Raw genomic sequence first — 26,271 nt, forward strand, 5'->3', positions numbered from 1 at the left:
CCTGTGCTTTATGTTGCATCAGGTAACTCTGACACAATATTTCTCTACGATGGATAGCATCAGATCGAATACATTACTGCTTGGCTAACCATAGAGTAATTGTAATTAGACTTAGAAAGCTTCCCGCGTCTAGAGACGCATGGGGCAGACAAAGCACATGCTTACATCTGTTTCCATAGCTCACGTCTCCTGGAACAGGCCACTAGACTGAAGGCAGAGGTTATAGCTTAAGGGCCGCCAATCCACATCAAGTATGGATGGCCAGGAGGCTCTCCCATTTCTAGCCACCAGATATAGGCGTACTGGAAGGATTTGCATGTGGATAATCAACCTGTTTGGCCACATTATGAATGCGCCTTCCGTGGCTATCAAGCCTGGAAAGGGAATCAAAACCAAAGCTTCTCACTCAGAGGTAGTGGTACTACCCACTGTGCCACTAGACCACCACTCCCCTGCCTGCCATTATAATTGTTGCTCAATATATGTTTATACATATGTCTGTGTATGCGTATGTCCACACAAGCACACACAACTATATAGATGTCCATATAAAACATATTGCCTTGCCTATTTTTCACACAAATCTTAGGAGACGGTTTATTTTGTCCCACAAGACACTTGCGAAAGGATTGTTGCTCTGCTAGAGCTTTGAGATATGTGTCAGATGTCATTGAAATGGAATCAATTGAGTCAAAATACTACAGATAAACAGACAGAAGATAGAAACAGCAACCATGAGAAGTAACAAGTGCAGAAATTAACCAAATGATTAATAATTGATCTCAGAGGCAATCTGTGTAGTTGAACATTAACACAATCCCTCGTTTTGAAATTGTAAAATCTAGTACAGCTGTTGGGATTTTTTTTTTGTTGCTGTATTCCAGTCTTGGGCAGACCTCAGTGACAGCGCAAACACCCATGTGCAGAAATGTCAAAGACTCCACCATGTTTTATAAATAGAAAGTTCAAAGGTCCATATTTGCAGAAGCCAAGGAGTGTGAGCAGGCCTTCTCTGAGACAGGATCTATTTTCCATTAAAATAAAAACCCGGGCTGTACTTCTGTTGAGACTTAAATACATGCCACACCGTCAGATCAAGTGAGTTTTCAACATAATTTGACATTCTGGAGAGGATCATATATTCTAAACAAAGGTGAACTGTTCCAGGTCAGGCCTTACGTTCATGTGCAAGAGCTGTACCAGATACAATCTTATTAAAGTTGCCTACTAGTTCCGTAAATCTCTCCTTTTAACACTGATTTGCCAAACAGGGATTTATATTAAATCTGAGACACAAACTGCCCTATACTGTTACAAATACTCTCACAAGACACACTGAACGCCTGTGATTTCCTGGAGAATGACAACTGTGCAACATTCCTCGGAATATTATTTTGTTTGAAGAATAAGGTAACCATTAACTAATCATGTGTGCACAGGGCCAAAGGTTATTGGTGTTTAAAACACAGGTCCCCTGTGAATCATCTGGACGTATAAAGCCTCAGAACAGAAAGTTGACTCAGCCTTATAACGCCTCCTTAGTGCAAAGCTTTTTCATATGATATTGGATGAAAATAAGCGAATGTACGTGTGTATTTGTTTGTAATTCATATTTGTCTTCAGGATAGCTCATCTCTGTTGCACTATCCAATGGCAGCGAGTTCACAAAAGCATGCAGACTTAAAGAGAGCCTGAAATTATGAATCTCATACCAAAATAGAATTAAAAACCATTGCAATCCATTGGCACACTAACCATATAAGTTATACATCAATCCCTTCAATAGATCACTAATTCCACTGCATACTGTCAACCAGGAGGGACATAATTCCATCACCCACACCCCACCACCCCCCATCCCACCTGACATTATCAAGGGTCAGATTCATACACACCACAAGATCGCAGTAGGCTAGATACCTAATGCAACTAGGAGAATAAGGATGATCTATTTACTGTCACTAGACCACGAGGGATTGCATTTAAACTACATGGAGTGGAGACATTGAGACAAGGCCAACAGGACAAACATTTCCACTAAGCAAACATGAAGATCAGCCACACAAGACTACAAGCCCATCACAGATTAGACGCTTGCTGCCAACAACCTGACAGGAATCAGATGCACAGTCAGACATCAAGAGCTTGGCATATTTCATCACTGAGCCAAAACACATCTAACACTCTCTAGTAGTTGGCCTCTTGGGCACCAGCACACCAATGACATCAGGTCAACAAGGATTGGACATATACTACTGCTGGACTATCAAGGATCAAACAATTGTTCATTATTTACCTGCCAGAGTCCGAATGACCTCCACTTGACTGCTAGGACACAGGCAAACACTCTTTACTAGACCACCAGTGATATTGGTTGTATGTCCTATAAACCACTCCAAACAAAAATAAAAGGCAATCTACCAACAAAGGAGCACAAGTGAGTATCAATAGAATCGTATTAAAAGAGCAATTACCTTTGAAACATTCTCAAGCAACACCTACAAAAAGGTGACGATATGGCACAATCTACAAGATATTTTAGCACAGAATTGTACAGCACTGAAACAGACCAATCAGCCCAAAGGGTTCACACTCCACACAAGCCTTCTGTGCTCAGAAGGAACCAAGTAAACCATTTGCCCACAAGTCATCATTCGTCTTAAAGAGGAGACTCTGCCCTGATGACCATAAACCTGGTAAAATTGAAATTTTTTTCAATGGATTCAGACTGGTCCACATTAGAGTTGGCAGTTCAGTTTCCAAGTGCTCACCAATCCAAATCAAGCTTGGACATTAAATACATTCTCCCAATGAATCCTCTTGAGGACTGGAGCATAAACTGTTGAACCCCATCACTCCCAATAATAGTTTATTTCATGACAATTCCTTCAAGTGAACATGGTCAATGGATCCAGTCATTCTTTCTATGCAGATTAACAGCACATTAATATTACATGGAAATGTTGCACATATGATATATTAAAACATGAATGTTTTTACCACATCGCACTGAGACATTTGTCTCACTTCCACAAAATTACAAGACTGCTTTTTCCCAGTGGGGGAAAAAAAAGATAAATTCCTTGTGTGCTGAAAGTTTTCAGAAATCTCCAACTATTATCATTTAAACATTCATCTTGAATAATCAAGCACTGCAAATTTATAATTTGCACTGTGAGAGGGTCTAGCTACAAACACCCCGATAAAAGAATTTTTAATATATTATATATATATATATAAACATGTATATTGATGTCGGAGGGTGACCTGAAAAGCTTTGCCGTCACCCTCTTTTAATTGGAAACATCCATTCACTTTCCACTGAGGGATATCCAGCTACAAACTTAAGTCTGTCAGTGCCACGGGGGCACTAGGTGTCTCTGCTGCGTTATATTCACAAAAGCTCTCGCAGAAAATAAAACACAATACAAAGCAAACCTTCCAGCTAAAAATCAGTGTGGCAAAATATAGAATCATACTGACGCCAGCGTGTAAGCTGTATGACAAAAAAAAAAGCTGCAGTACAGTAGTGTTTCACAATGATAGCAACTGAGGCAGGCACCAGTAAGCAGTGAAGCCTATGTGAAAGGCTTGAATTAAAAGCAATGAAGCAACCTTATTCATAACAAAGGCTTAAAACAGAGAAAGAGAGAGAGAGAGAGACCTACCACGATTGCTCCAATTCCCAGTCTCTGAAGAAGTCAAACTCGAAAAGGTCCATCGCAGTTCTGCTGCTCAGATCCCTGGAACTAGAGTCCCTGACAGCAATGGGCTTGACAGAACATACGGCGATTGTTCTGTTCACTGTAACCCGTACTGTACGTGCTGGCTGGGCTGACTCTCACAGTGAGAGAATGCTGGCTGCCTCAGCCTGCCTTAGCTGTGCAAGGCAGGCTCAGCTCAACATCACACAGAGTGGGGTGGAGCTATAGGCAGCAAGAAGCCATGACATGGAGCCAGTACACTATCAGCTCAGGATCTGGCACATTGAAATGAAAAACACACACAAAATGAGAAATAGCAGCTAAACTCCACCCCTGGCAGAAACAGCTGTTTGTGGAAGATGTGGGGAAAGCAATGCATCTGTTCTCCCTCCTGCATTTTTATCAATCGCATTCTTCCTCCCTCTTCATGCACTTGTGCCTCCCCACTCCCCCCCGCACCACCCCCCCCCACCCCCCACTCCCCACCACTTCCATTTCCACGCTGGGCATGTGCCCGATGGTTCTCTGTGCCCACCCCATGTGCCCATGTTAGAAGGATCGGTGTCACAAATGCAGAACAATGCGTTTGCCTGTGAATGGAGAGCAGGGATAAGTACAGAAGCGAAACCTCAGCCAGCACTGCAAGTTCCAGGCAGCTTAAAAAGTCCCAGTGCACAGTTGGTAGTGGTGAGAACTACCTCGGAATTAGGTTGCCAGGAAATATCGGCCGGATATGCCACCTGGAGTGCATCAGGGCCATGATTACCAGGGGTGAGCATCGCCCGTGCATTAACCCCTCTCCTCTCCCTGCAGCAGGGACATCAGGGAATCAGATGTTAAAGACCGATTGCTGTCAAGAGATCAGCTGGATGGATGCACAGCAACTAATTCATCAGAGATATCAGCTGGATAGGCAGTATCACCTCAGTTAAGTGAGAGAGAGAGAGAGAGAGAGAGAAAAAACACAGTCACTTAGCTCGACAAGTTCTTTCCACACAGCAGCGCAATGTCTGGCACTGCCTGCATTTGGCATGCATCCTACCCCATAGACTTGAGCACAGGAGCTACTCCCAGTGCAGTACTAAGGGAGTGTTGCAAAGTCAGAGGTGCTGCCTTTCTGATGAGACACAAAACCAAGGCCTTCTCAGGTGAAAGAAAAGCATGGGAGTTCTCTCCGGTGTCCTGGCCAATATTTATCCCACAATTAGTATCACCAAAACAGATTTCCTGGTCATTATCATATTGCTGCTTGTGGGAGCTTGCTGTGCACAAATTGGCTGCCACATTTTGTACATTACAACAATGACTGTGCTTCAAAAAACACCCCATTGGCTTTACGTTGAGTTGGGGCATCCTAAGGATGTGAAAGGAGCTATATAAATACATATCTTTCCTTACTAACTAGTACAGCACTGGATATCCAATCACTTGTGCAGCTTTGCTTGTCTGTCGCTATTTTCTTAAAGGGCCCTCCTCACCTGAAAAGAAAGGGGCCAACAGGACAAATTCAGGTATTCACAAATGATTCGCAGCCATTCCAATTGGATCCTTCTGAGCATCGTGCTGCTAATCGTCCGGAGCTGGAGTGTGGAATTTATTTATTCCGTGTGTGTGCAGGAGCAAGTTGACCAAAGACTAGCCAGCACTGGCTATACAAACCATCCGAGCAACTTCAAACTGAGCTCGCACTCCCCATCGCTAAGAGCTTTCTGTAACCATAGGAACCACCCTTGCGATGCCTATCCCCAACACAGCATCATGAGAACAGTCTCATGGCCCTGTGGGGAACTTCCGCACAGCGTTTTTGACACACAACAAAGCAGAGTGCCAAATCTGGATTCCAGCTTTGACTTTTGGTTTTGATATGCAAATATCACAGAACGTACTGCAGGTAAAGGCATCAAGTTTAATATTCGTTGCCTTGTGAAAGAGACATGCAGTGCCTACTAATATTCAGGGTTACTTCCAGCACAGAGCTCTATAGGATAGGGCTCACTATCAGGAGCTGTGGCTCAGTTAGTAGCTATCTTGCCTGTAAGCTACAAGGTTTTGGGTTCAAATCCCACTCCCAGAGCATTGAGTACAAAATCTAATGTGACATTCCACTGAAGGACTGAGTAAGTACTGCACTATCAGAGGTGTTACCTTTCAGGGTGACTTCAAATGAAAGCCCTGACTGCTCTCTCAGGTGGATGTAAAAAGTCCCCTGGCACTATTTCAAAGAACATCATGATAGTTATCACCCTGTGTCCTGGCCAATATTTATCACTCCAATTTTGATCTGGTCATTTGCTACATTGCTGAGTGTGGGAACTTGCAATTTGCAAATTGGCTGCCACATTTCCTACATTACAACAGTGACTACACTTCAAGAAGCACTTCATTGGCTGTAAAGTGCTTTGGAACATACTGAGGTCATGGAAAGCAGTATACGTTTTTTCAGGTCTTGGAGGTAGAGATTAGCAGGCCACATGCAACGTTCCAGCTGTTAAAACAAGTAAATGCCACAAAACGCAGAGTGTGATGACTTCACCTGAATTCCCAAATTGGGCTCCCTTTGCATAATAGCCTCACCCTTGGAAGCATTAATTGCAACATTTTGCCCACTACTGTATTTATGTTGTTGCTGTAATTGGATATTTCATTAAAGTACAAAAACGGCCACAGCAAGTGATTGCAATTTGGAATATGATCATGCATAAACTACATTTGCCTTAAGCACTAAAAGGATAATTACCTCAATAGCAAAGGAAGAGTAAAGCCAATTTCATTGCCAGGTGCCAATACAACTAGTGTTGGTAGAAAACAACTTGGAAACCTTCCATTTCTTGTCAGCTACCAGAAGTAACCACATGTTAGGGAACAATGTAACAACAACTTGCATTTATATAGTGCCTTTATCATAGTTAAGTGTCCCAAGGCGCTTTACAGGAGACGACAAAAGCCGTGTAACACTGAGCCGTGCGAGGAGATATTAAGACAGATGACCAAAAGCTTGGTCAATGAGTTAGGTATTAACGAGCTCCTTGAAGAAGGACAGAGGGATGGAGAGGCATCGAGATTTAGCAAAGTAATTCCAGGCTTTTTTGGAAGACATTTTTAAAGGTAAAGGCAGGAGCAGCAAAGAATAAAGGGAGAGAGTTCCACAGAGGCAGCTGGTGCCTTCGTGTCACTTACAAGTGACATGGGCTGTAACTGTGTTGTAACAATCATGCATTAGCACTGTAAGTTATAAAGGATCTACATATGTTTAATATTTATGATGTCATGTGCCAGACTGTGTGCAATATATTGAAAGTATTTTTATATATTATTAATATTTAATGTGCTTTTCTTTGTCAGTCCTTGTGTGACTGTGCTACAATCATGCAGTCATATCTTAGATGTCTCCAGGCTTGTGGGAGGTCCTGTCATCATGAGTGGACGCGTGTTTGAATTGCAGTGTTGAAGTGACACAGCAAGGGTTATAGAGGGATGTGGAGCCTCCTGGAGGCTCAGTGAATTCCTGCTTCAGACAATGAACATCAAAAAAACAACATCCTAAAAGGGAGACACAATGAATATCTCATGAAAAGAATATCTATTTTCTGTGCAATGTTGGAACAATGGTTTCCCCACCCCCCTAGTTTATCAACAAAGCATTCTGAGGGATTCCAATTCCAACAGAGAACAGAAGCTTTTGGAATCTCTCAGTGTCAAAGGCATATTAGCATATTATTTACACACTAGATTGCTGCAGGGGTAGCACTGCATTAACCCATTACTCCCAGGTCCGTTCTGAGTGTGCTGCTTCTGCAACCTTGTGTTGCAGTGCAAGTTCAACTCACGCCCAAGGAGGCTTTAGAAATTTGAATTTAGCTTAGTTACAAAGCAAATAAAAGGTGCTGTTGGATTATTGTGAAAAACACAACTGCTTCATAATGTCCTTCAGGAAATGAAACTTGCTGCCCTTACCCGGTATGTGATTCAAGACCTACACCACCACACTTAGCTGCCCTCTGAAGTGACCTTTATCACTGCTGAAGATTAAAGTCTTCAGCCAGTCTTCATATTCCTTCTAATTTCTATCAGACCAACCATTATGCACACATGTAAAAGTGAAACTGAAGTTTTGCCAAATAACAATTGCCAGTTCTATGCCAACATACATACAGTGGGATCCCACAAGCAGCAAAGAAATAATTGACTTATTGAAGGGCTTGAATGATATTCATTGAGGGAGAAGTTTTGGTCAGTGCACTGCCCTTTTTTGAAATAGTGTAATGGGATCTTTTGCATCCACTTGAGAGGGAAGGTGGGGCCTCGGTTTAATGTCTCAGCATATAGCCAACACCTCTGATAGTGCAGCACTCCTACAGTCGTGCACTGAGAGTATCAGCCTAAGTTTTTGCGCTTAAGAACTGATATTCACTGCGGGTATTGGGACCCCAATGTCAGGACCAAATGGGGGTCCCAAGCCCACATTTGCCAGCAGCAGGATCAGCTCAGCAATTTTACAGGAGGCGACATCTGAATTGGCTGCTCCCTGGTCAGCTGTGCAATTAGAGACCTGAGGCTCTGAAACCATAATAAAAAAACTAAATACTGCAGAGATGGGGGCGCATGGAAAAAAAGAAAGAGTTGAAATATAAGCTGGTTTAAGGTGTGTGGGGGGGATATATTTCAACTCTTTCTTGGACTCGAACTCAAGTTCTGTCGAAGGGTCATGAGGACTCGAAACGTCAACTCTTTTCTTCTCCGCCGATGCTGCCAGACCTGCTGAGTTTTTCCAGGTAATTCTGTTTTTGTTTTAAATACTGCAGATGCTGGAAGTCTGAAATAAAAATGAAAATGCTGGAAATACTCGGTAGGTCTGGGAGGAGGACTGTCTTGTGTGGGTGGAGCTCTGCATGTGCACATTTGCTGATTAAAGGGACTCCTGGTCAATCGTTATATGGTTGAGGATCATGGTCTCCTCTGTCAACCCCCAGCGCAATAACTATGGTTCTCATTCACCTGATAGTCCTGCAACCTCAGGAGCAGGGGGAGAAGACGTGAAGAAGGAGAGTCCTTGCTGTCCAACAACAGAGGCCATAAGTCCAACAGCAGGTAGCAGCATAGGGGAAGGCTGGTCCAGATAAAGAATCCAGGGAAGGCATCAGCAAATACAGGCACTGCCACGTCAATGCTTCCCGAGGGTATGAACAAACCACGTTCAGTAAAAGAGATGATGCTAAGGACATCTGAGGATGTCCTGAGAAATGGACAATGAGATATGTTGGATTGTTCAACATGACGCACAGCCATGTGGATTTGGTGCCAACCCCATGCCAGTGGCCCTCAAGGAGAGATTACAGAGCTCTGAGATTCAGAGGGATCTGGGTGTCCTAGTGCATGAATCACAAAAGGTTAGCATGCAGTACAGAAATTAATTAGGAAAGCTAATAGAATGTTATCATTTACTGTGAAAGGAATTGATTACAAAAGTAGGGAGGTTATGCTTCAGTTGTACAAGGCATTGATGAGGTCACATCTGGAATATTGTTTACAGTACTGGCCTCCTTATTTAAAGAAAGATGTAAATGTGTTAGAAGTAGTTCAGAGAAGGTTTACTAGACTAATACCAGGAATGGGCAGATTGCCTTATGAGGACAAGTTGGACAGGTTAGGCTTGTATCCAGTGGAATTTAGAAGACTAAGAGGCAACTTAATTGAAACCTTTAAGATCCTGAGGGGTCTTGACAGGGTGGATGTGGAGACTCTTGTGGGACAATCTAGAATTAGGGGTCACTATTTAAAAATAAGGGGTCACTCATTTAAGACAAAGATGAGGAGATTTTTTTACTCTCAGAAGATAGTAAGTCTTTGGAACTCTCTTCCTCAAAGAGCAGTGGAAGCAGGGCCTTTGAATATTTTTAAGGCAGAGCTATATAGATTCTTGATTACAAGGGGTGAAAGGTTACTGGGGGTAGGCAGGAATGGGGGGCGCGGTTGAGGGTACAATCAGATCAGCCATGATCTTATTGAAAAGCAGAGCAGGCTCGAGGGGCTGAGTGGCCTACTCCTGCTCCTAATTCGTATGTTCATATGTTTGAGGTGCCATCCTTCAAATGAGAAGTTAAACCTGCCCTCTCAGGTGGACATAAAAGAGCACAAGGCACTATTTTGAAGATAGTTATCCCCAATGTCCTGACCAATATTGATCCATCAACCAACTACACTTGGAAAAGCACAGCTTATCTGATCTTTATCACATTTGCTACTTGTGGGTGATGCTGTCTGCAGATTGGCTGATGCATTTTCTACATTACAACAGAGACGACACTTCAAAAATGCACTTCACTGACTTACAGCACTTAGGGACTTCCTGAGGATGTGAAAGGCACTATATAAACGCAAGTCCTTCCTTTCCTTAACTGTTTCCTTCTCCCCCATTTCAATTATCTTCTCCCCTGCTATAGATCCTCCTGAGTGAGTGGGTGAATTATAGGCACCTTTGCCAATTCAGGTTTGCAGCTGGTTGTTGCAGGACTTTTTTGAGTGACAACATCCTGGGTTAATGCTGCCTCTGATTTTTTTTGTGTCTGTGTGTGTGGTGTGGTTCCTGGAGACTATTTAGTATTGCCACGTTGGTGAACTCGCCCCTGTGAGCAACTGCAGCTGTGAGTCTGGTTGCTTCCGTCCTGTGGCACAGTGCCCAGTCCTTGTTATTTTGGGGATGAGATTCTTCCTGTTCCGAGAATAAGTTACCATTTATTTTATCAGATTTCTTTTCATTTCTATCAAGTTAAGAGTTATTAATTTTGAAATGATTCCCGGGCGGTGGGTTAATTTTGCAAGGGACACCTTGTTTAAACTTGACTCGTATCCCCTTGAGTATAAGAGATTGAGGCGCTGATCTGATCCAGGTGTTTCAAATGTTAAAAGGATTTGAGAGGGCAGATAAAGAGAAACCATTTCCTCTGGTGGGACAGTCAAAAATGAAGGGGGCATAACCTTAAGATTAGAGCTAACGCACTCATAAGGGGGAAATCAGGAAGTACTGTTTCACACAAGGGATAGTGGAATTCTGGAACTCTCTCCCCCAGAAAGGCTTAGACACTAAGGGACAATGGGAGCTTTCTAGACGGAGATTGATAGATTTTTGTCAGACAAGGTTACCAAGGGATAAAGAGCAATGGTGGGAAAATGAAGTTGAGGTGCAGATCAGCCATGATTTAATTGAATGGCAGAACAGGGTCAAGGGGTTGAATGGCCACCTCCTGTTCCTTATCTTCCTATTATCATAATATTTGCAAACTGACCTCCTGTGACATTGCGTGTGGATATTCTGGGACCTGGGGCATGTGTTGCAACATTTAGCCACAAATCTAGCCTGTTCCTTTGAGGGCACTAAAGTCATAATATTGTAATGCTCGAGTGCTTCATTTGGGGAAGTGATCTAAGGTCAGGATAGTCAATTGGATGCTAAGTATTGCTGCCCACTAATGCAAGGTAGGTGGTGGGATTGGATTCCAGGGGAGTCTCATGGTGCTCACATGTTCAGGCAAGCATGATGTGGGAAGGGAGAATGGTCTGGAAGCTGGGTAGTCTGGACTGGGAGAGGTTTAAACTTTCCTTTTGGGCTTTAGAACAGAATTCCTGCTACCCTTGGCCACAAAAAGAAACAAAAACATTTCACTTTCCGGACCCTTTCTGAAGTTGATCCTCTTCCGTGTGATGACATCACTGGGACCTGATATGCACATGAGTTATAGGTTGAAATGATGGATGGAGGGATCATGTGAAGCTTTCTAGTGAGTAAGTAACTCGGGAGGTTTTAATTGCACACCCATACTTTGAAAACCAGGCAAGCAAGGTTAAAATTCACCCCACTATCCACCCAGTGCAAACCAGCAAGAAATAAAGGAGGAGAAATGGGAAGAGAAGGATGGAAGAAAGGAAGGAATGAAGAATAGAAGGAAGGAAGGAAGGAGCAAAAAAGGAAAGAAAGAAATGACTAGCACTAAAAGGAGTCCTTTATGACTATAGGACATCCCAGAGCGTTTTACAATCATTGAAGTATTTATGAAATGGTGTCCCTGTTGTAATTTAGGAAGACAATTCAATGTTTAGCAAAGCAACCAGCATTCCTCCCAATCCACCAATCAATCTCCTCAAGATAAAGTGATAGTCCAGCTTGGAAATCTACCATGTCTCATTGTTTCTGTTCATCCATCCATTTGCTGTTTAATAAATCTACGCCTATACAGACAGACAAAATTGACAGGCATGAACAGACCAGCTGGCTCATCAAGCCTGTCCCAGCCCTCATGAAACCTGGAGCATTGTGACTCGGCACTTCCTCCCACTCTCCCCACACCTTTTCCCACAGACATGGAGACTCCTGGGAAATGCAAACAAAAAGGAAGAGAAATCGAGGACCAATAGCGGAAAAAATTCAGGAAAATTCCTTTCCAACCTGCTCAGTTGATTGAAACCAGTCTAAGAGATCATGCTGACAATTAAATCACTCACCTTTTGTAAGGCATAATCTCTGCCCTATGTGTGTCTATATACTGTTCTGTGCTTGGGGTTAATGGATGGCTACATAATGTAGAGTGAATCAGAATAAATGCAGAGCAGTGTTTAACATCAAGTGATCAGATTCATTTCCATGCACTTTAATTTTTCCACGTGAGAGAAATTATTAAACAAAGGCCACACTACCTAACAATGACCTGGAGACCAGCTTTTGGTTTTAATATGTACGAGTTTGACCAAAACTGTCTCGGGACCATTAATTGTTAATGACCCATCAGTATCATGACTATCAAAATTGTACCAAACATGCAATTACTATTGTTGCCTCTCAATGACAAATACCATTCCTATCTGTGTTGTTGCAATCAGATTTTAGCTGAAGTTAACAGGACACAAGTCAGATCAAAAGCAGAGTTTTCAGCCAGGACAATATGCTGGTCTGCTATGGGACCAAAGTCCACTCCCTGGAAATAGTTTTGAGTGACAGGAAGATTATCCTTGCTGAGGTCAATAGACATTACTTCAGCTCCCTGGGTCTTTTAGAATGACAGATCTGCTAAAGACAAGCATTAGATAAGCAAACAGTTATGATCATTTGCTAGCTATCTTGTTTAAAGTGACCGTACATTGCCAGTCACATTGAATTTGACTACCTAAAATCACAGCATAATCTATGGGTTTAAAGCAGGGGATGTTTCAGGAATCACCTTAACAACTGACTTTAGATCATTAAATCTGTCTTCCTATAAACAATAATGGGAAACATGACAGGAGTTTATTTTTAAAGACTTTTTCTGTTGGATTTTGCTGGCTTTCAAGCACTATTGATTGCACACATATTGAATTACAACAATCTCCACATTATCTGAAATAAGGAGGGATTTCATTCTCTAAATGTACAAACATTATTTTGATGTAAACATTATGATGTGTGTTCTTTAGTTCTGCCTGAGTAATGTTAAGACTCATTGAATTAGAACATAGAGGAAATGTCAAAGAGCTGGTTGCAAAGTAAATGTTTTATCATCTTTCTGGCTTAGAAATGGTCAATGCATATATTAGCTGTTACCTATTCATCCAGCTCCACTATGGCCTGGATTTTGTAGTATTTGGCAAAATTCTACTTATGCATTCCCATAGACTTTCCACAGTCACGGGCTTCGATCAGAAATCGGAAACAACATCCCACCCTCTACACAGGGATCTGGGAGATGTGTGAACAGGGCTAGCAATGGTATGCCCATCAGCCAATCAAGTTGAAGAATCCTTACTGAGGCATGCAAAGTCTAAACTGCAAATGTCAGTTAGTATATTGAATTCAATGTAAAATCATGTATAGAAAGCAAAATAAAGCAAGGGAAAGGAGGGAGGCAGTGGCATAGTGGGATTGTCACTGGACCAATATTTCAGAGCCCCAAGGTAATTCTCTGGTGGACCCACTTTTGAATCTCACCATGGCAATTTGAATTCAATAAAAATCTGTAATTAAAAGTCTGATGATGGCCATGAAACCATTGTCGATTTTCATAAAGACCCATCTGGTTCGCTAATGCCCTTTAGGTAAGGGAAATCAGCTGTCCTTACCTGGTCTGGCCTACATGTGATTCCAGACCCAGAAGCAATGTGGTTGACTCTTAAATTCCTTCTGAACAACAGCAATCAGGGATGGGCAATAAATGCTGGCCTAGCCAGTAATGCCCACATCCCATGAATAAATTTTTAAAAAGATGGGATTAAGAGAGAGAGTCTGGGAAGAGTGTGCTGCAGTCAGTGTCACAGTGAAGCAGTCTGGGAAGAGTGTGCTGCAATCAGTGTCACAGTGAAGCAATCTGGGAAGAGTGTGCTGCAGTCAGTGTCACAGTGAAGCAGTCTGGGAAGAGTGTGCTGCATCCAGCATTGCGATGAAGCAGTCTGGGAAGAGTGTGCTGCAGTCAGTGTCACAGTGAATCAGTCTGGGAAGAGTGTCCTACAATCAGCATCGCGGTGAAGCAGCCCGGGAAGAGTGTCCTGCCGTCAGTATCACGGTGAAGCAGTCTGGGAAGAGCGTGCTGCAGTCAGCATCACGGTGAAGCAGTCTGGGAAGAGTGTGCTGCAGTCAGCATCACGGTGAAGCAGTCTGGGAAGAGTGTGCTGCAGTCAGTTCTTGTTGACAATAACAAGAGTGACATCACAAAACAGCGTGAGAGCGTGGTGGAGAGATCAGAACCAGCGCGAGTGCAGGGAAGCTTCAAAAAGTGGTGTCAGCACAAAGGTGAGAGCTGATTGGTGAGTAGAGGATAAGTGTTTTCCTTCAGTTTTTCTCCTGTTTACCATAGATTAAGCTGAGGAAAGGTAAGGGTTCTAGTTTTTATTTAAAGGGCATAAATAATTTAACATTTTTTTACTGTATTTAACTTAAAGTAAGGGTTTTTTTCTCAACTAGAGGCATGGCAGGGTAACTCAGTTGCATGTTATGTACCACCTGCAACATATGAGAAGTCCTAGACGCTCCCTGCGCTCTGACTGACCACATGTGTAGGAAGTGCCGCCAGCTGCAGTTACTTGAGCTCCGAGTTTCAGAGCTTGAGCAGCAGCTGGAGGCGCTGAGGTACATCTGCGAGGCTGAGAGTTTCGTGGACAGCACGTTTTTAGATGTGGTCACCCCACAGCTTACGGAAGTGCAGACAGAGAGGGAATGGGTGACCATCAGTCAGAAGAAAGGTGTCAGCCAGGTAGTCAGGAAATCCCCAAGGCGCATCTCACTCAAGAACCGTTTTTCTGTGTTGGAAAACGGTGAGAGTGACGGTTCCTCTGGGGAGTGCAGCCGCGCTCATGGCACTGTGAGTGGCTCAGCTGCACAGAGAGGGGAGGAAAAAGAGGGGAAGAGCAATAATGGTAGGAGACTCGATAGGAAGGGAAACAGACAGGCGTCTCTGCGGCCGTAGGTGTGACACCAGGATGGTATGTTGCCTCCCTGGTGCCAGGGTCAAGGATGTCACTGAACAGCTGAAGGGCATTCTAAAGGGGGAGGGCAAACAGATAGAGATTGTGGTATATATTGGTACCAATGACATAGGTAGAAAGAGGGATGAGGTCCTGCAAGCAGCATTTAGGGAGCTAGGAAACAGATTAAAAACAGGACCTCAAAGGTAGAAATGTCTGGATTACTTCTGGTGCCATGCGCTACTGAGTATAGGAATGGGAGGTTAGTCCAGATGAATGCGTGACTGGAGAGATGGTGCAGGAGGGAGGGCTTTAGATTTCTGGGACATTGGGACTATTTCTGGGGGTGATGGCACCTGTACAAGGTGGATGGGTTGCACCTGAACCGGAATGGGACCAACATCCTTGCGGGGAGGTTTGCTAGTGCTGTTGGGGAGGGTTTAAACTAACTTGACAGGGGGATGGGATCCTGAGAGGAGGTTTAGCAGGGGGAGATGCACTGCCAAATTAGAAGAGAGTGCAAGTGAGTCCAGAAGGCATAGAAATTATAGGCCAGTTAAGGCACAAGGGAGTTTGGCAAGGTTGGATGGTATTTATTTAAATGCAAGGAGTCTGACGAATAAGGAAGATGAGTTGAGGACACAAATTAACACATGGAAGTATGATGTCATTGCTGTCACAGAGACATAGTTGAGAAAAGAGCAGGATTGGCAGCTCAATACTCCAGGATATAGGGTCTTCAGGCGAGACAGGGAAGGAGGTAAAAGAGGAGGGGGTATCACAATATTGATCAACAAATCAAGTACAGCAGTAAGGAGGGATGACATTTTAGAAGGCTCCTCAAATGAAGCCATGTGGGTAGAACTGAAAAACAAAAAAGGAGCAATCACATTGCTGGGAGCGTATTATAGGCCCCCAAACAATCAGAAAGAAATAGAAGAGCAGATATGTAGGCAAATTTCAGAGAAGTGTAAAAATAATAGGGTAGTTATAGTGGGGGATTTCAACTTCCCCAACATTAACTGGGTTAGTTATAGTGTGATAGGTTTAGAGGGAGTGGAATTCTTACAATGCATCCAGGAGTGCTTTTTAAGCCAGTATGTAGAAGGCCCTACAAGAGAGAGGACGGTCCTGGAATTAATTTTAGAGAATGAAGCTGGGCAAGTGGTAGAGGTATCAATGGGGGAGCATTTTGCAGATAGTGATCATAACTCCATTAGATTCAAGGTTGTTATGGAAAAGAGCAAGGATGGGCCAGAAATCAGAGTTCTAAACTGGGGGAAGGTTAATTTTAATAAGACCAGATATGATTTGGCTGGAGTAGACTAAAAGCAGCTACTTTTAGGTAAATCTGCGTCAGAGCAGTGGGACTCATTCGAGGAGAAAATAGGGAGAGTACAGGGCCAACATATTCCAGTAAAGACAAAGGGTGGGACCAACAAATTCAGGGAACACTGGATGTTAAGGGATATACAGGATTGGATAAAGAGAAAAAGGGAGGCTTATGACAGATACCGAGGGCTCAAAACAGTGGAAGCCCTAGAGGAGAATAGAATGTGCAGGGAACTTAAAAGGACATTAGGAAAGCAAAAACAAGGCATGAAAAGTCATTGGCAGGTAAAATAAAGAAAAATCCAAAGTTATTTTACAAATACATTAAGAGTAAGAGGATAACTAGGGAAAGAATAGGGCCCATTAAGGACCATAGTGGTAATTTGTGTGAGGAACCGGAAGACGAAGGTAGGGTTCTAAATGAATACTTTGTGTTGGTGTTCACAAGTGAGAGGGACGACGTGGGTATGGAAATCAGGCAGAAGAACTGTGATATAATGAAAGAAATTAGCATAGAAAGGGAGGTGGTTCTAAGTGGTCTGGCAGACTTAAAAGTGGATAAATCTCCAGGCCCGGATGAAATGTATCCCTGGCTGTTGAGTGAGGCAAGGAAGGAGATAGTAGGGGCGCTGGCAATAATTTTCAATACATCTCTGGCCATAGGACAGGTGCCAGAGGACTGGAGGACAGCCAATGTGGTGCTGTTATTCAAGAAGGGAGGAAGGGATAAAACAGGAACTACAGGCCAGTCAGTCTAACCTCAATGGTGGGGAAACTATTGGAATAGAATTAATCTACATTTGGAGAGGCAGGGATTAATCAAGGACAGTCAGTGTGGTTTTGTTAAGGGGAGGTCATGTCTGACCAATTTGATGGAATTTTTTGAAGAGTTAACCAGGTGTGTAGATGAGGGCAGTGCATTTGACATAGTCTACTTGGATTTCAGCAAGGCTTTTGATAAGGTCTGGCATGGGAGACTGATACCGAAGGTAAGAACCCATGGAATCCAAGGAAATTTGGCAAATTGGATCCAGAATTGGCTGAGTGGAAGGAAGCAGAGGGTGATGGTCGAGGGGTGTTTTTGTGACTGGATGCCTGTGTCCAGTGGGGTTCCACAGAGATCGGTGTTGGATCCCTTGCTGTTTGTGGTATATATAAACGATTTAGTCTTGAATGTAGGAGGGTTGATTAGTAAGTTTGTGGATGACATGAAAATTGGTGGGGTGGTAAATAGTGAGGAGGATAGCCTTAGATTACAGGAGGATATAGATGGGCTGGTCAGATAGGCTGATCAATGGTAAATGGAATTTAATCTGGATAAGTGTGAGGTGATGCACTTGGGCAGGACAAACAAGGCAGGGGAATACACGATGAATGATAGGACCCTGGGAAGCACTGAGGATCAGAGGGACCTTGGTATGCATGTCTACCAGTCCCTTAAGGTAGTGGGACAGGTAGATAAGGTGGTTAAGATGACATATGGGATACTTGCCTTTATTAGCCGAGGCATAGAATATAAGAGCAGAGAGATTATGCTGGAACTGTATAAAATGCTGGTTAGGCCACAGCTAGAGTATTGCATGCAATTCTGGAATCCGCATTATAGGAAGGATGTGATTGTACTAGAGATAGTGCAGAGGAGATTTACCAGGACATGGCCTGGGCTGGAGAGTTTTAGTTATGAGGAGAGATTGGATAGACTGAGGTTATTGGAGCACAGGAGATTGAGGGGGGTACATGATTGAGGTGTATAAAATTATGAGGGGCATAGATAGGGTAGACAGGAAGGAACTTTTCCCCTTGAAGGAGGGATCAATAACCAGGGGGCATAGATTTAAGGTAAGGGGCAGGAGGTTTAGAGGGGATGTGAGGAAGAATTTTTTCACCCAGAGGGTGGTGGGAAGCTGGAACCCACTACCTGAAAGGGTGGTAGAGGCAGAAACCCACATAACATTTAAGAAGTATTTGGATGCGCACTTGCGATGCTGCGGCAGACAAGCCGATGGGCCTAGTGCTGGAAAACGGGATTACAATAGTTAGGTAGCTGTTTGACCGGCGCAGACTCAATAGGCTGCAGGGCCTCTTTCTGTACCATAGACCTCTATGACTGTATAATTCTCTAGGAGACTGAAAGAAAAAGTAAAAAAAGATGTTTTTTTAAAAAATCCCCAACAATAATTAAAAAGATGAAGGAAAGATACTTGGCGTTTGTAAAAGTTAATTTTCAGTGACAGAGAGGTTGCTTGGAAGTAATTAAGACTTGCAAGGTATTAAAAGTTTGCTTACACTTCAATGGACAAATTTATGTTATGTCTAACTTTTTCTGGCTTGTTTACTCACTTTACTAACATGCAAGTAACCCAACTTCACAATGTCCCTTGTATTTCAATGCCCATTCTCTCAGCAAGTTACTAGTATAGCACAGTTTCTGGAGAAGCAGCTCATCACAGACAGAAACTTCCTTATTTCCATCTGTAACTGTGCATGTGAAGGTACTGAAGTTAAGGTCCAATTTGTTCTTTAATAATAGTGAGCTTTAATAGCCTCACCATTATTTTTACAGCAACGTCTGTGCCAATAGATGGAGAAGGAAGTCATTGTGGAAACAGATAGTCTTGAGACCCTCACACTCAACCAAAGACCTCCTGTTGCCTCTAGGTTGCATAAACTCACTGGCAACCCTGTACAGAAAATTAATCCATCACTACCTCATTAATCCTGCACCTCTGGTCCCTACCTGAATAGGTGAACTTAAATTGTGAATGGAGCAAAGATTAGCCTGACCATCAAGTTGCTAAATCTGATTGGACAGATTCCTGGAGATTTCATCACATGACCTCCCACTTGGAACTGCCCCAACCCTACATTCCATCCTCCAGCATACTGCCTTCCCATGACCAACTGGAAAGGGAACAAACTTTTTACTATCCGATTAGGTTAATCTTCACTGTCAGTGAATTTTCCTTTGTGGGTTTGCTTGCGGCAGCGCCTTGGAGATTAATCTTCAATTTCAGGAGACACCAAGACAATCCTGGAGGGTTGTCAAATCTACACTACTGTAAAGTTCTGAAAAGGCATTTAATATAATGGATCCATGTTAAGGCCTAAAGCATTCCCTGTTTCAACTGAGCATTGTGTGTTGGGTCAATACTAAATAGCCAGGCCCAAATTCACTGGGGCTGCATCTCTGCTGTTAATTGACTAGTCAAGAAGTACAGATACACAAACAGACTTCCTCTGACCCGTAAACTTTTATTCTATTCCTAGGGAGACTCCTCTGCTGTTCCACTGGGAATGGGTGAGGAGGAATTAGCTAGAGAGGTTCAGGAGGCATGGAGAGACATTCTATGTACTATCCATGACATCACATAGTTTCAGGCAGCCTTGTTTTTCCATTTGGTGTCCTGGGCTTTGTAAAAGTGAAAAAACTCAGCAGTGTTCACTCCACCAAATGGGCTATTTTAAGTGGGTTTAGTACACTACGCTACCCTGCTCTCCTCCTTTAAGGCACTCCTTAAAATCTACCTCTTTCATCGATTTTCTCACCTCAAATCTCCTTCTGTGGCTTGGTGTCAAAAACATTTATTGATAACGCCCCTGTAAAATTCCCTGGCACATTTCACTGTGTAAAAGATGCAAAAAAAAGTCTTGTGGTGCAGTGGGTAGAATTCCTGCTTCTGAGCCAGGTTCATAGCCATTGTAGGTGTGATCACAATGTGGCCAAGCCACAAATCCTTCCAACTCACAGGCAGGAAGAGTGGGGGAGATACCTGGTCAGCCATGTGATGGGAAGAAATTGGTTCCTCTACCATCACTATCCATAGCTCCAGACTACAACATGCATGTAAAAATGTATGTTGCTGCAGCAGCTTGGACTCCTTGGGGGAGCCAGTTGGCTGGAAGGCTGGTGTGGATCAGATTGGTGCCAACAGCACAGGGTTTGATTCCCTATCCTGGCTGGGGTGGATTCAGGACCTGCCGTCTTGTCCTACCTGTGGTGGAGGTCATGGTGCCGTGGGTTGGGCCTGTCTTCGTTCAGAGAACTGCAGAAGAAATGAAAGTTGGTGTTGTATGTGATTGAGGTTTACATGATTCACAGTCAGTCTCAGAAAATGAAGCCCCACTCCAACTTTCCACTGTCACCACAGTTATTCTTCTGGGCCAGTCTGAGTCAGCTGGTTATTGGGTATGAATTCTTAGACCCCACCGGAGGCAGGCACGGAGGTGGCCAGATGTAAAATTTCACAATGCCAGCCAGTGTGCCAGTTCTCCGACTCCATCCCTGCCCAGGGCCATGTTTCCAGATGGGGGATGGGGGAGGGGCAGGGCTACATGCCAGTAAACGGCAGGTAGCTAATTGATTTTGTTAAGGGCCTATGAAGGCCAATTATTCGAGCCAGCTGGAATTCCCCAGTTGGCCTCCAGGCAGCAGACGGTCCAGGAATTGTGTAGCTACTTGAAGGCGGCCTCCCTGCTGCAGACTGGCAGTGGGGTGGGGGGGGGGGGGAAATGCAGTCGAAGCAGGCATTAAGGTCTTGCCTGCCTGCCCAAGGGTGCAGGCTGCCCTGTGGAGGGAATCCCCCTGCACCTTTGGACCGGCCGCTGATTCGATATTTTATTCGAAATTTTAATAAGTTGGAGGGAGGTCGCCTCCATTTTGATGCTTTCAACTGGCCCTCCAGCTTTGAGCAAAACAAAAACAGAATTACCTGGAAAAACTCAGCAGGTCTGGCAGCATCGGCGGAGAAGAAAAGAGTTGACGTTTCGAGTCCTCATGACCCTTCGACAGAACTACGATACCCTCGCTAGGAAGTGGGTGAAGGCTGCCCACATTCATTCTGTCAACCTTTGGCACTCGGGGCAAGACTTAAAGAGGTCCTGGCTGTGGGAAGCTGGGTTTCTGAGCTCTGTGCTTTGCTCAGTCACTGCACAATCAGAAGGAGCCTAGAGGGCAAATTAGGAAATGTAGAAAAATGAAACATCCCTCTCAAAAGGAAATTAAACAACACAGCGGCTTCATGACTGAAGATGATAAGAGTCAGGTTGCAAAGAAACTGCAACACATACTGTTGTGCCGAGAAGCTTGGCTTTGATTGATGATCCACTATTTTTCTTACAACCCTTGTCATTCTCTTTATTAATTCTTCCTCCATACAAAGAGATGTACGTCCTGGGGTCATGTCAATGATTCCGACAGCAAATCTCCCTGTTTTCATTCCATGCTCCCTCGCAATTATCTTCCGTTGCTTTTATCTTCAGCTGCATTCCTCACGTTTAAATGAGGCTTTAGAAAAATGGGGGGCATGGCAGGATGCGAGAATGGTGTTGGCTCAGTGTGCAGCACTTCCATCTCAGTCTCAGAAGATCAAGAGTTTAAGCCTCGCTCCAGGGACTTGACCCCCAGTGATCCAGGCTGATAGGCGAGTGCAGTAGTGGAGGAGTTGCCTCACAGCCGGAAGTACCATATTGAGGCATTAAACTGGGGCCTTAGCTGCTCACAAGGGGAGGATGCAGAAGATTCCTTGGAATTGTCTTAAAAGGGACCAGGTTTCCCAGCAAATATTTATCCCTCAAACAGCACTACCAAAAAGAATGACAGATTATCTGGTCACTGCTGTTAGTGAGAATCTGCTCTGTGCATACCGGCTGTGACAGATTCCCACTACAGCAACTGTACAATACACGTGGAAGTTTCTTTTCATGACTTAGTGCGGAAGAAGATGAAAGACGTCAGCATTACAAAATACTGCGTCACAGACAAACGCCAGAATTTGCCAGTCCTGCCTGCCACAGGAATCGTCACGGGCAGGATGGGAAATTTGACGAGTTTGACTTCTGGCTGGAATTTCAGGTCCTGCTACAGGCGGGATTGGAAAATCCCGCTTAAAGTTCCAGTTAGCTTGGCTATTCCTAATAACAGAACTGTGCACTGCCAGGGGCTAGAGAAGACATTGGTGGCAAAAATTGGCCATTTTACCATGGTGCTGGCATTTGCAGCTAATTGGTTGAATCTGATGGTCCATTTGAAATGGTCAGCTGCATCATGTGAAAATAATATTATTCTGCAGTCCATGGTTAGGTAACAAGGCAAAATGGTCATAGTGAAAAGAAAAGAGAAAAGACTTGCATTTATATCGTGCCTTCATGACCACCAACCACCTCAAAGCATGTTACAGCCAATGAAGAGTTTTTGAAGCACAGTCACTTTCTGCTGTATGAAATGCAGCAACCAGTTTGCACACAGCAAGATCCTGCAAACAGGACTGCGATAATGACCAGATAATCTCTTTTTGTGATGTTGACTGAGGGATAAATATTGCCCAGGACACCTCCCCTGCTCTTCCTCAAAATAGTGCCTCAGGATAATTTGCATTTTGTGTCCACTGGAGAGTACAAGATTGAGCATTTCATTCCGACACTGCAGCATTCCCTCAGTTTTTGCACTGGAGTGTCAGCCTCAGCTTTGGCGCTCAAGCCCTGGAACACACAACTTAAAGGTAAGTGTGCCACGAATTGAGCCACAGCTGGCACACTAATGGCTTGGCATTAGTGCGAAAAAAGAATTCAGTGCAATTCTCCCTCAAAATTGAACAATGTGAAGATTGCCAGTGAACAAACACAGCATCCCCTGCAAAGCCCAAGACAGAAGCCAAGTTGGTGGATAGAGCGGCTAGGTCTCTCAAAGGGACTACAGGAAACTTGGCCGTCCAAAATGTTCATTTATCTTCAGGACAGGTAGCAGAATGGGGAGAACCGCAATACTGAAGCGTGTGAACGAGCAATTGTCGTTCTCGAGCTTGTACCTTAAACTGCTGCTTCATGGGAACCTCAAGTCGAAGAGAATTTCAAACCCGGGTATTTGTCAAGACCGCTGTGCTTCTGATTGTCCCCTGATTTTCTTTTTAAATCTTTTTATTTCTTTGACTTTTTCTCTTTTCCTTCGTGGGGAATTCACTGAGACAGAAAGAATGAATTTTCACTGCCACAGCATCTCATTCTACCCTTCGGACATTCCAAAACACTTCTAAGCTACTGAGGTCATCTGTGAAGTGAAGTCACTGTTGTTATTTATACAAATACAGTAGCCAATTTGTATGCAAGATTGTAATGTTCAACATGATTCTATTTGACTTTACTGCAAATTATTAATTTATATTGATAGTATTTTAAAAGTACATAAGCAATACAATACTTAGTACCATAGTGCAATCCTGACCTTATAAATATCCTTTGAAGCTCTTCTATTTTACAGAACTTTACAGCACAGAAGGAGGCCATTCGGCTCATCATGCCTGTGCCAGCTCTTTAGTGGAGCTATCCAATCAGTCCCACTCATCTGCTCTTTCCCCTGCGTTCAATCAGTTCTCTTTTGACAGTTACTGTCGAATCTGCTTCTGCTGAGGGTGGTGGAAGTGGAAAAAAAAAATCAATGATTTCAAAAGGAAATTGGATGGGTACCTGAAGGAAATAAACTTGCAGGGCTGCAGGGATTGAGATGGGGAGTGTGACTGATTGAATTGCTCTGCGGTTGGGGGCGGCAGCATGGACTCAGTGGGCTGAATGGCCTCTTTCTGTGCAGTAATATGACTCAATGGCAGTGCATTCCAGATCATAACAAGTCGTGTTAATTATTTCTCCTCGTCTCTCCCCCCCGCCCCCCCCGCCAAAGCGTTTTTGTCAATTGTATTAAATCGGTGTCCTTTTTTGCCACAGATTTGTTTAATAATTTTCCCCATTATTAATAGTTCTCCTTCAGTTAACATATTTGCTGTATTTATTTTGGGGAAAACGAACACTTACTGTCATCCAAACCACGAATATAAAAATAAAACATTGCAAATGCTGGAAATCTGAAATAAAAACAGAAAATGCTGGAATTCTGAAGGGTCATCAACCTGAAACGTTAGCTCTGTTCCTCTCCACATACGCTGCCTGACATGTTCTGAGATGTGCCCTTCTATCTTGGAATCTAGGTATGGGACTTGGTTCTAAGACTTACTCTGGTATCCACTTAACACTTGTTTATTAGCACTACATTTAGACAATTTACAGACAATTTACAATTTAAACAAGTTACAGAATAGCTATGTTGCTCTTAGGTGTGACTCCAACCTCTCTCTCAAGTCTCTCAAGACTGACTTAAGTCAACACTGCATCATCATCTGCGTCATCCATTCGTACATCCTATCAATTAACCCTTTATACCACATGACTGCTGAGTGTTTCCAGCATTTTCAGTTTTATTTCACAGACTATTGCGGTGGGTTATGACATAATGGTTTTATTGCTAGACCGGTAATTGGAAGGCGTGGACAGCTGATTGGGAGACATGAATGCAAATCGCAAGATGGCAGCTAACTTTGGCTAATTAAATAAATGGCCAGAGTTGGAGTAGGAGGAAGGTGATGGTGGAACATGACCATGGAGTACTGTCAGAAGAATCCATTTCGTTCATCAGTGTCCATTAGAGAAACAAATCTGTTGTCCTTGCCTAGTCTGGCCTGACTCCAGACCCACAGCAATGTGGTTGACTCTTAAACACCCTCTGAAATGGCCCAGAAAGCCCCTCAGTTGTATCAAACTGCTACAAAGTCACAAAGAAGGAATGAAACAGTTCGGACCACCTGGCATCGATGCGGGCACCGGAAACAACAACATCAATCGCAGCCTTGTTGACCCTGCAAAATCCTCCTCCCTAACATCTGGGGTACTCGTATCAAAATTGAGAGAGCTGTCTTACAGACCAGTCAAGCAACAGCCTGACATAGACATCCTCACAGAATCATACCTTATAATTAATGTCCCAGATCCACCATCACCATCCCTGTGTATGTCCTCTCCCACCAGGTGGACAGACCCAGCAGAGGTGGCAGCACCGTGGTATATAGTAAGGAGGGAGTTGCCCTGGGAGTCCTCAACATCGACTCTGGACCCCATGAAGTCTCATGGTATCAGGTCAAACATGGGCAAGGAAACATCTTCTGATTACCATGTACCACCCTCCCTCAGCTGATGAATCAATGCTCCTCCATGTTGAGCGCCACTTGGAGGAAACACTGAGGGTGGCAAAGGTGCAGAATGTACTCTGGGTGGGAGACTTCAATGTCCATCACTCAGAGTGGCTCGGTTGCACCACTACTGACCAAGCTGGCCGAGTTCTAAAGCACTTAGCTGCTAGACTGGGTCTGTGGAACATAGTGAGGGAACCAACAAGAAGGAAAAACACACTTGGCCTCATCCTCACCAATCTTCCTGCCACTGATGCATCTGTCCATGACAGTATAGGTAGGAGTGACCATTACACTGTCGCTGTGGAGACGAAGTCCCACCTTCACATTGAGGATACCCTCCATCATGCTGTGTGGCACTACTGCCTTGCTAAATGGGATAGATTTCGAACAGATCTAGCAACTCAAGACTGGGCATCCATGAGGCGCTGTGAGCCATCAGCAGCAGTAGAATTGTACTCGAACACAATCTGTAAACTCATGGCCTGGCATATCCCCCACTCTACCATTACCATCAAGCTAAGGGATCAACCCTGGTTCAATGAAGAATGCAGGAGTGCATGCCAGGAGCAGCACCAGGCATACCTAAAAATGAGGTGTCAACTTGGTGAAGCTATAAAACAGGACTACTTGCATGCCAAACAGCATAAGCAGCAAGTGATAAATAGGACCAAGCGATCCCACAACCAACTGATCAGATCTAAGCTCTGCAGCCCTGCCACATCCAGTTGGAGGAGGATGGTCCACAAATATCCCCATCTTCAATAATGGAGGAGCCCAGCATATCAGTGCAAAAGATAGGA

The 26,271-nt window shown here is 43.8% G+C and overlaps 1 protein-coding gene across 1 annotated transcript in view; it reads right to left on the bottom strand.

Annotated features, from left to right (window-relative positions):
- The window catches only part of aff2 (AF4/FMR2 family, member 2), a 455,181-nt gene extending 451,348 nt beyond the window's left edge, over window positions 1–3,833 (bottom strand). The window contains exon 1 of the mRNA XM_041196209.1: window positions 3,669–3,833. Within this exon, the coding sequence (XP_041052143.1) occupies window positions 3,669–3,721 (53 nt within the window). The 5' untranslated portion in view covers window positions 3,722–3,833. The remainder of the gene's footprint in view (window positions 1–3,668) is intronic.
- Window positions 3,834–26,271: the final 22,438 nt, after the last annotated feature.

The sequence above is a fragment of the Carcharodon carcharias genome, chromosome 9 (assembly GCF_017639515.1).
Source record: "Carcharodon carcharias isolate sCarCar2 chromosome 9, sCarCar2.pri, whole genome shotgun sequence".
Classification (NCBI taxonomy): domain Eukaryota; kingdom Metazoa; phylum Chordata; class Chondrichthyes; order Lamniformes; family Lamnidae; genus Carcharodon; species Carcharodon carcharias.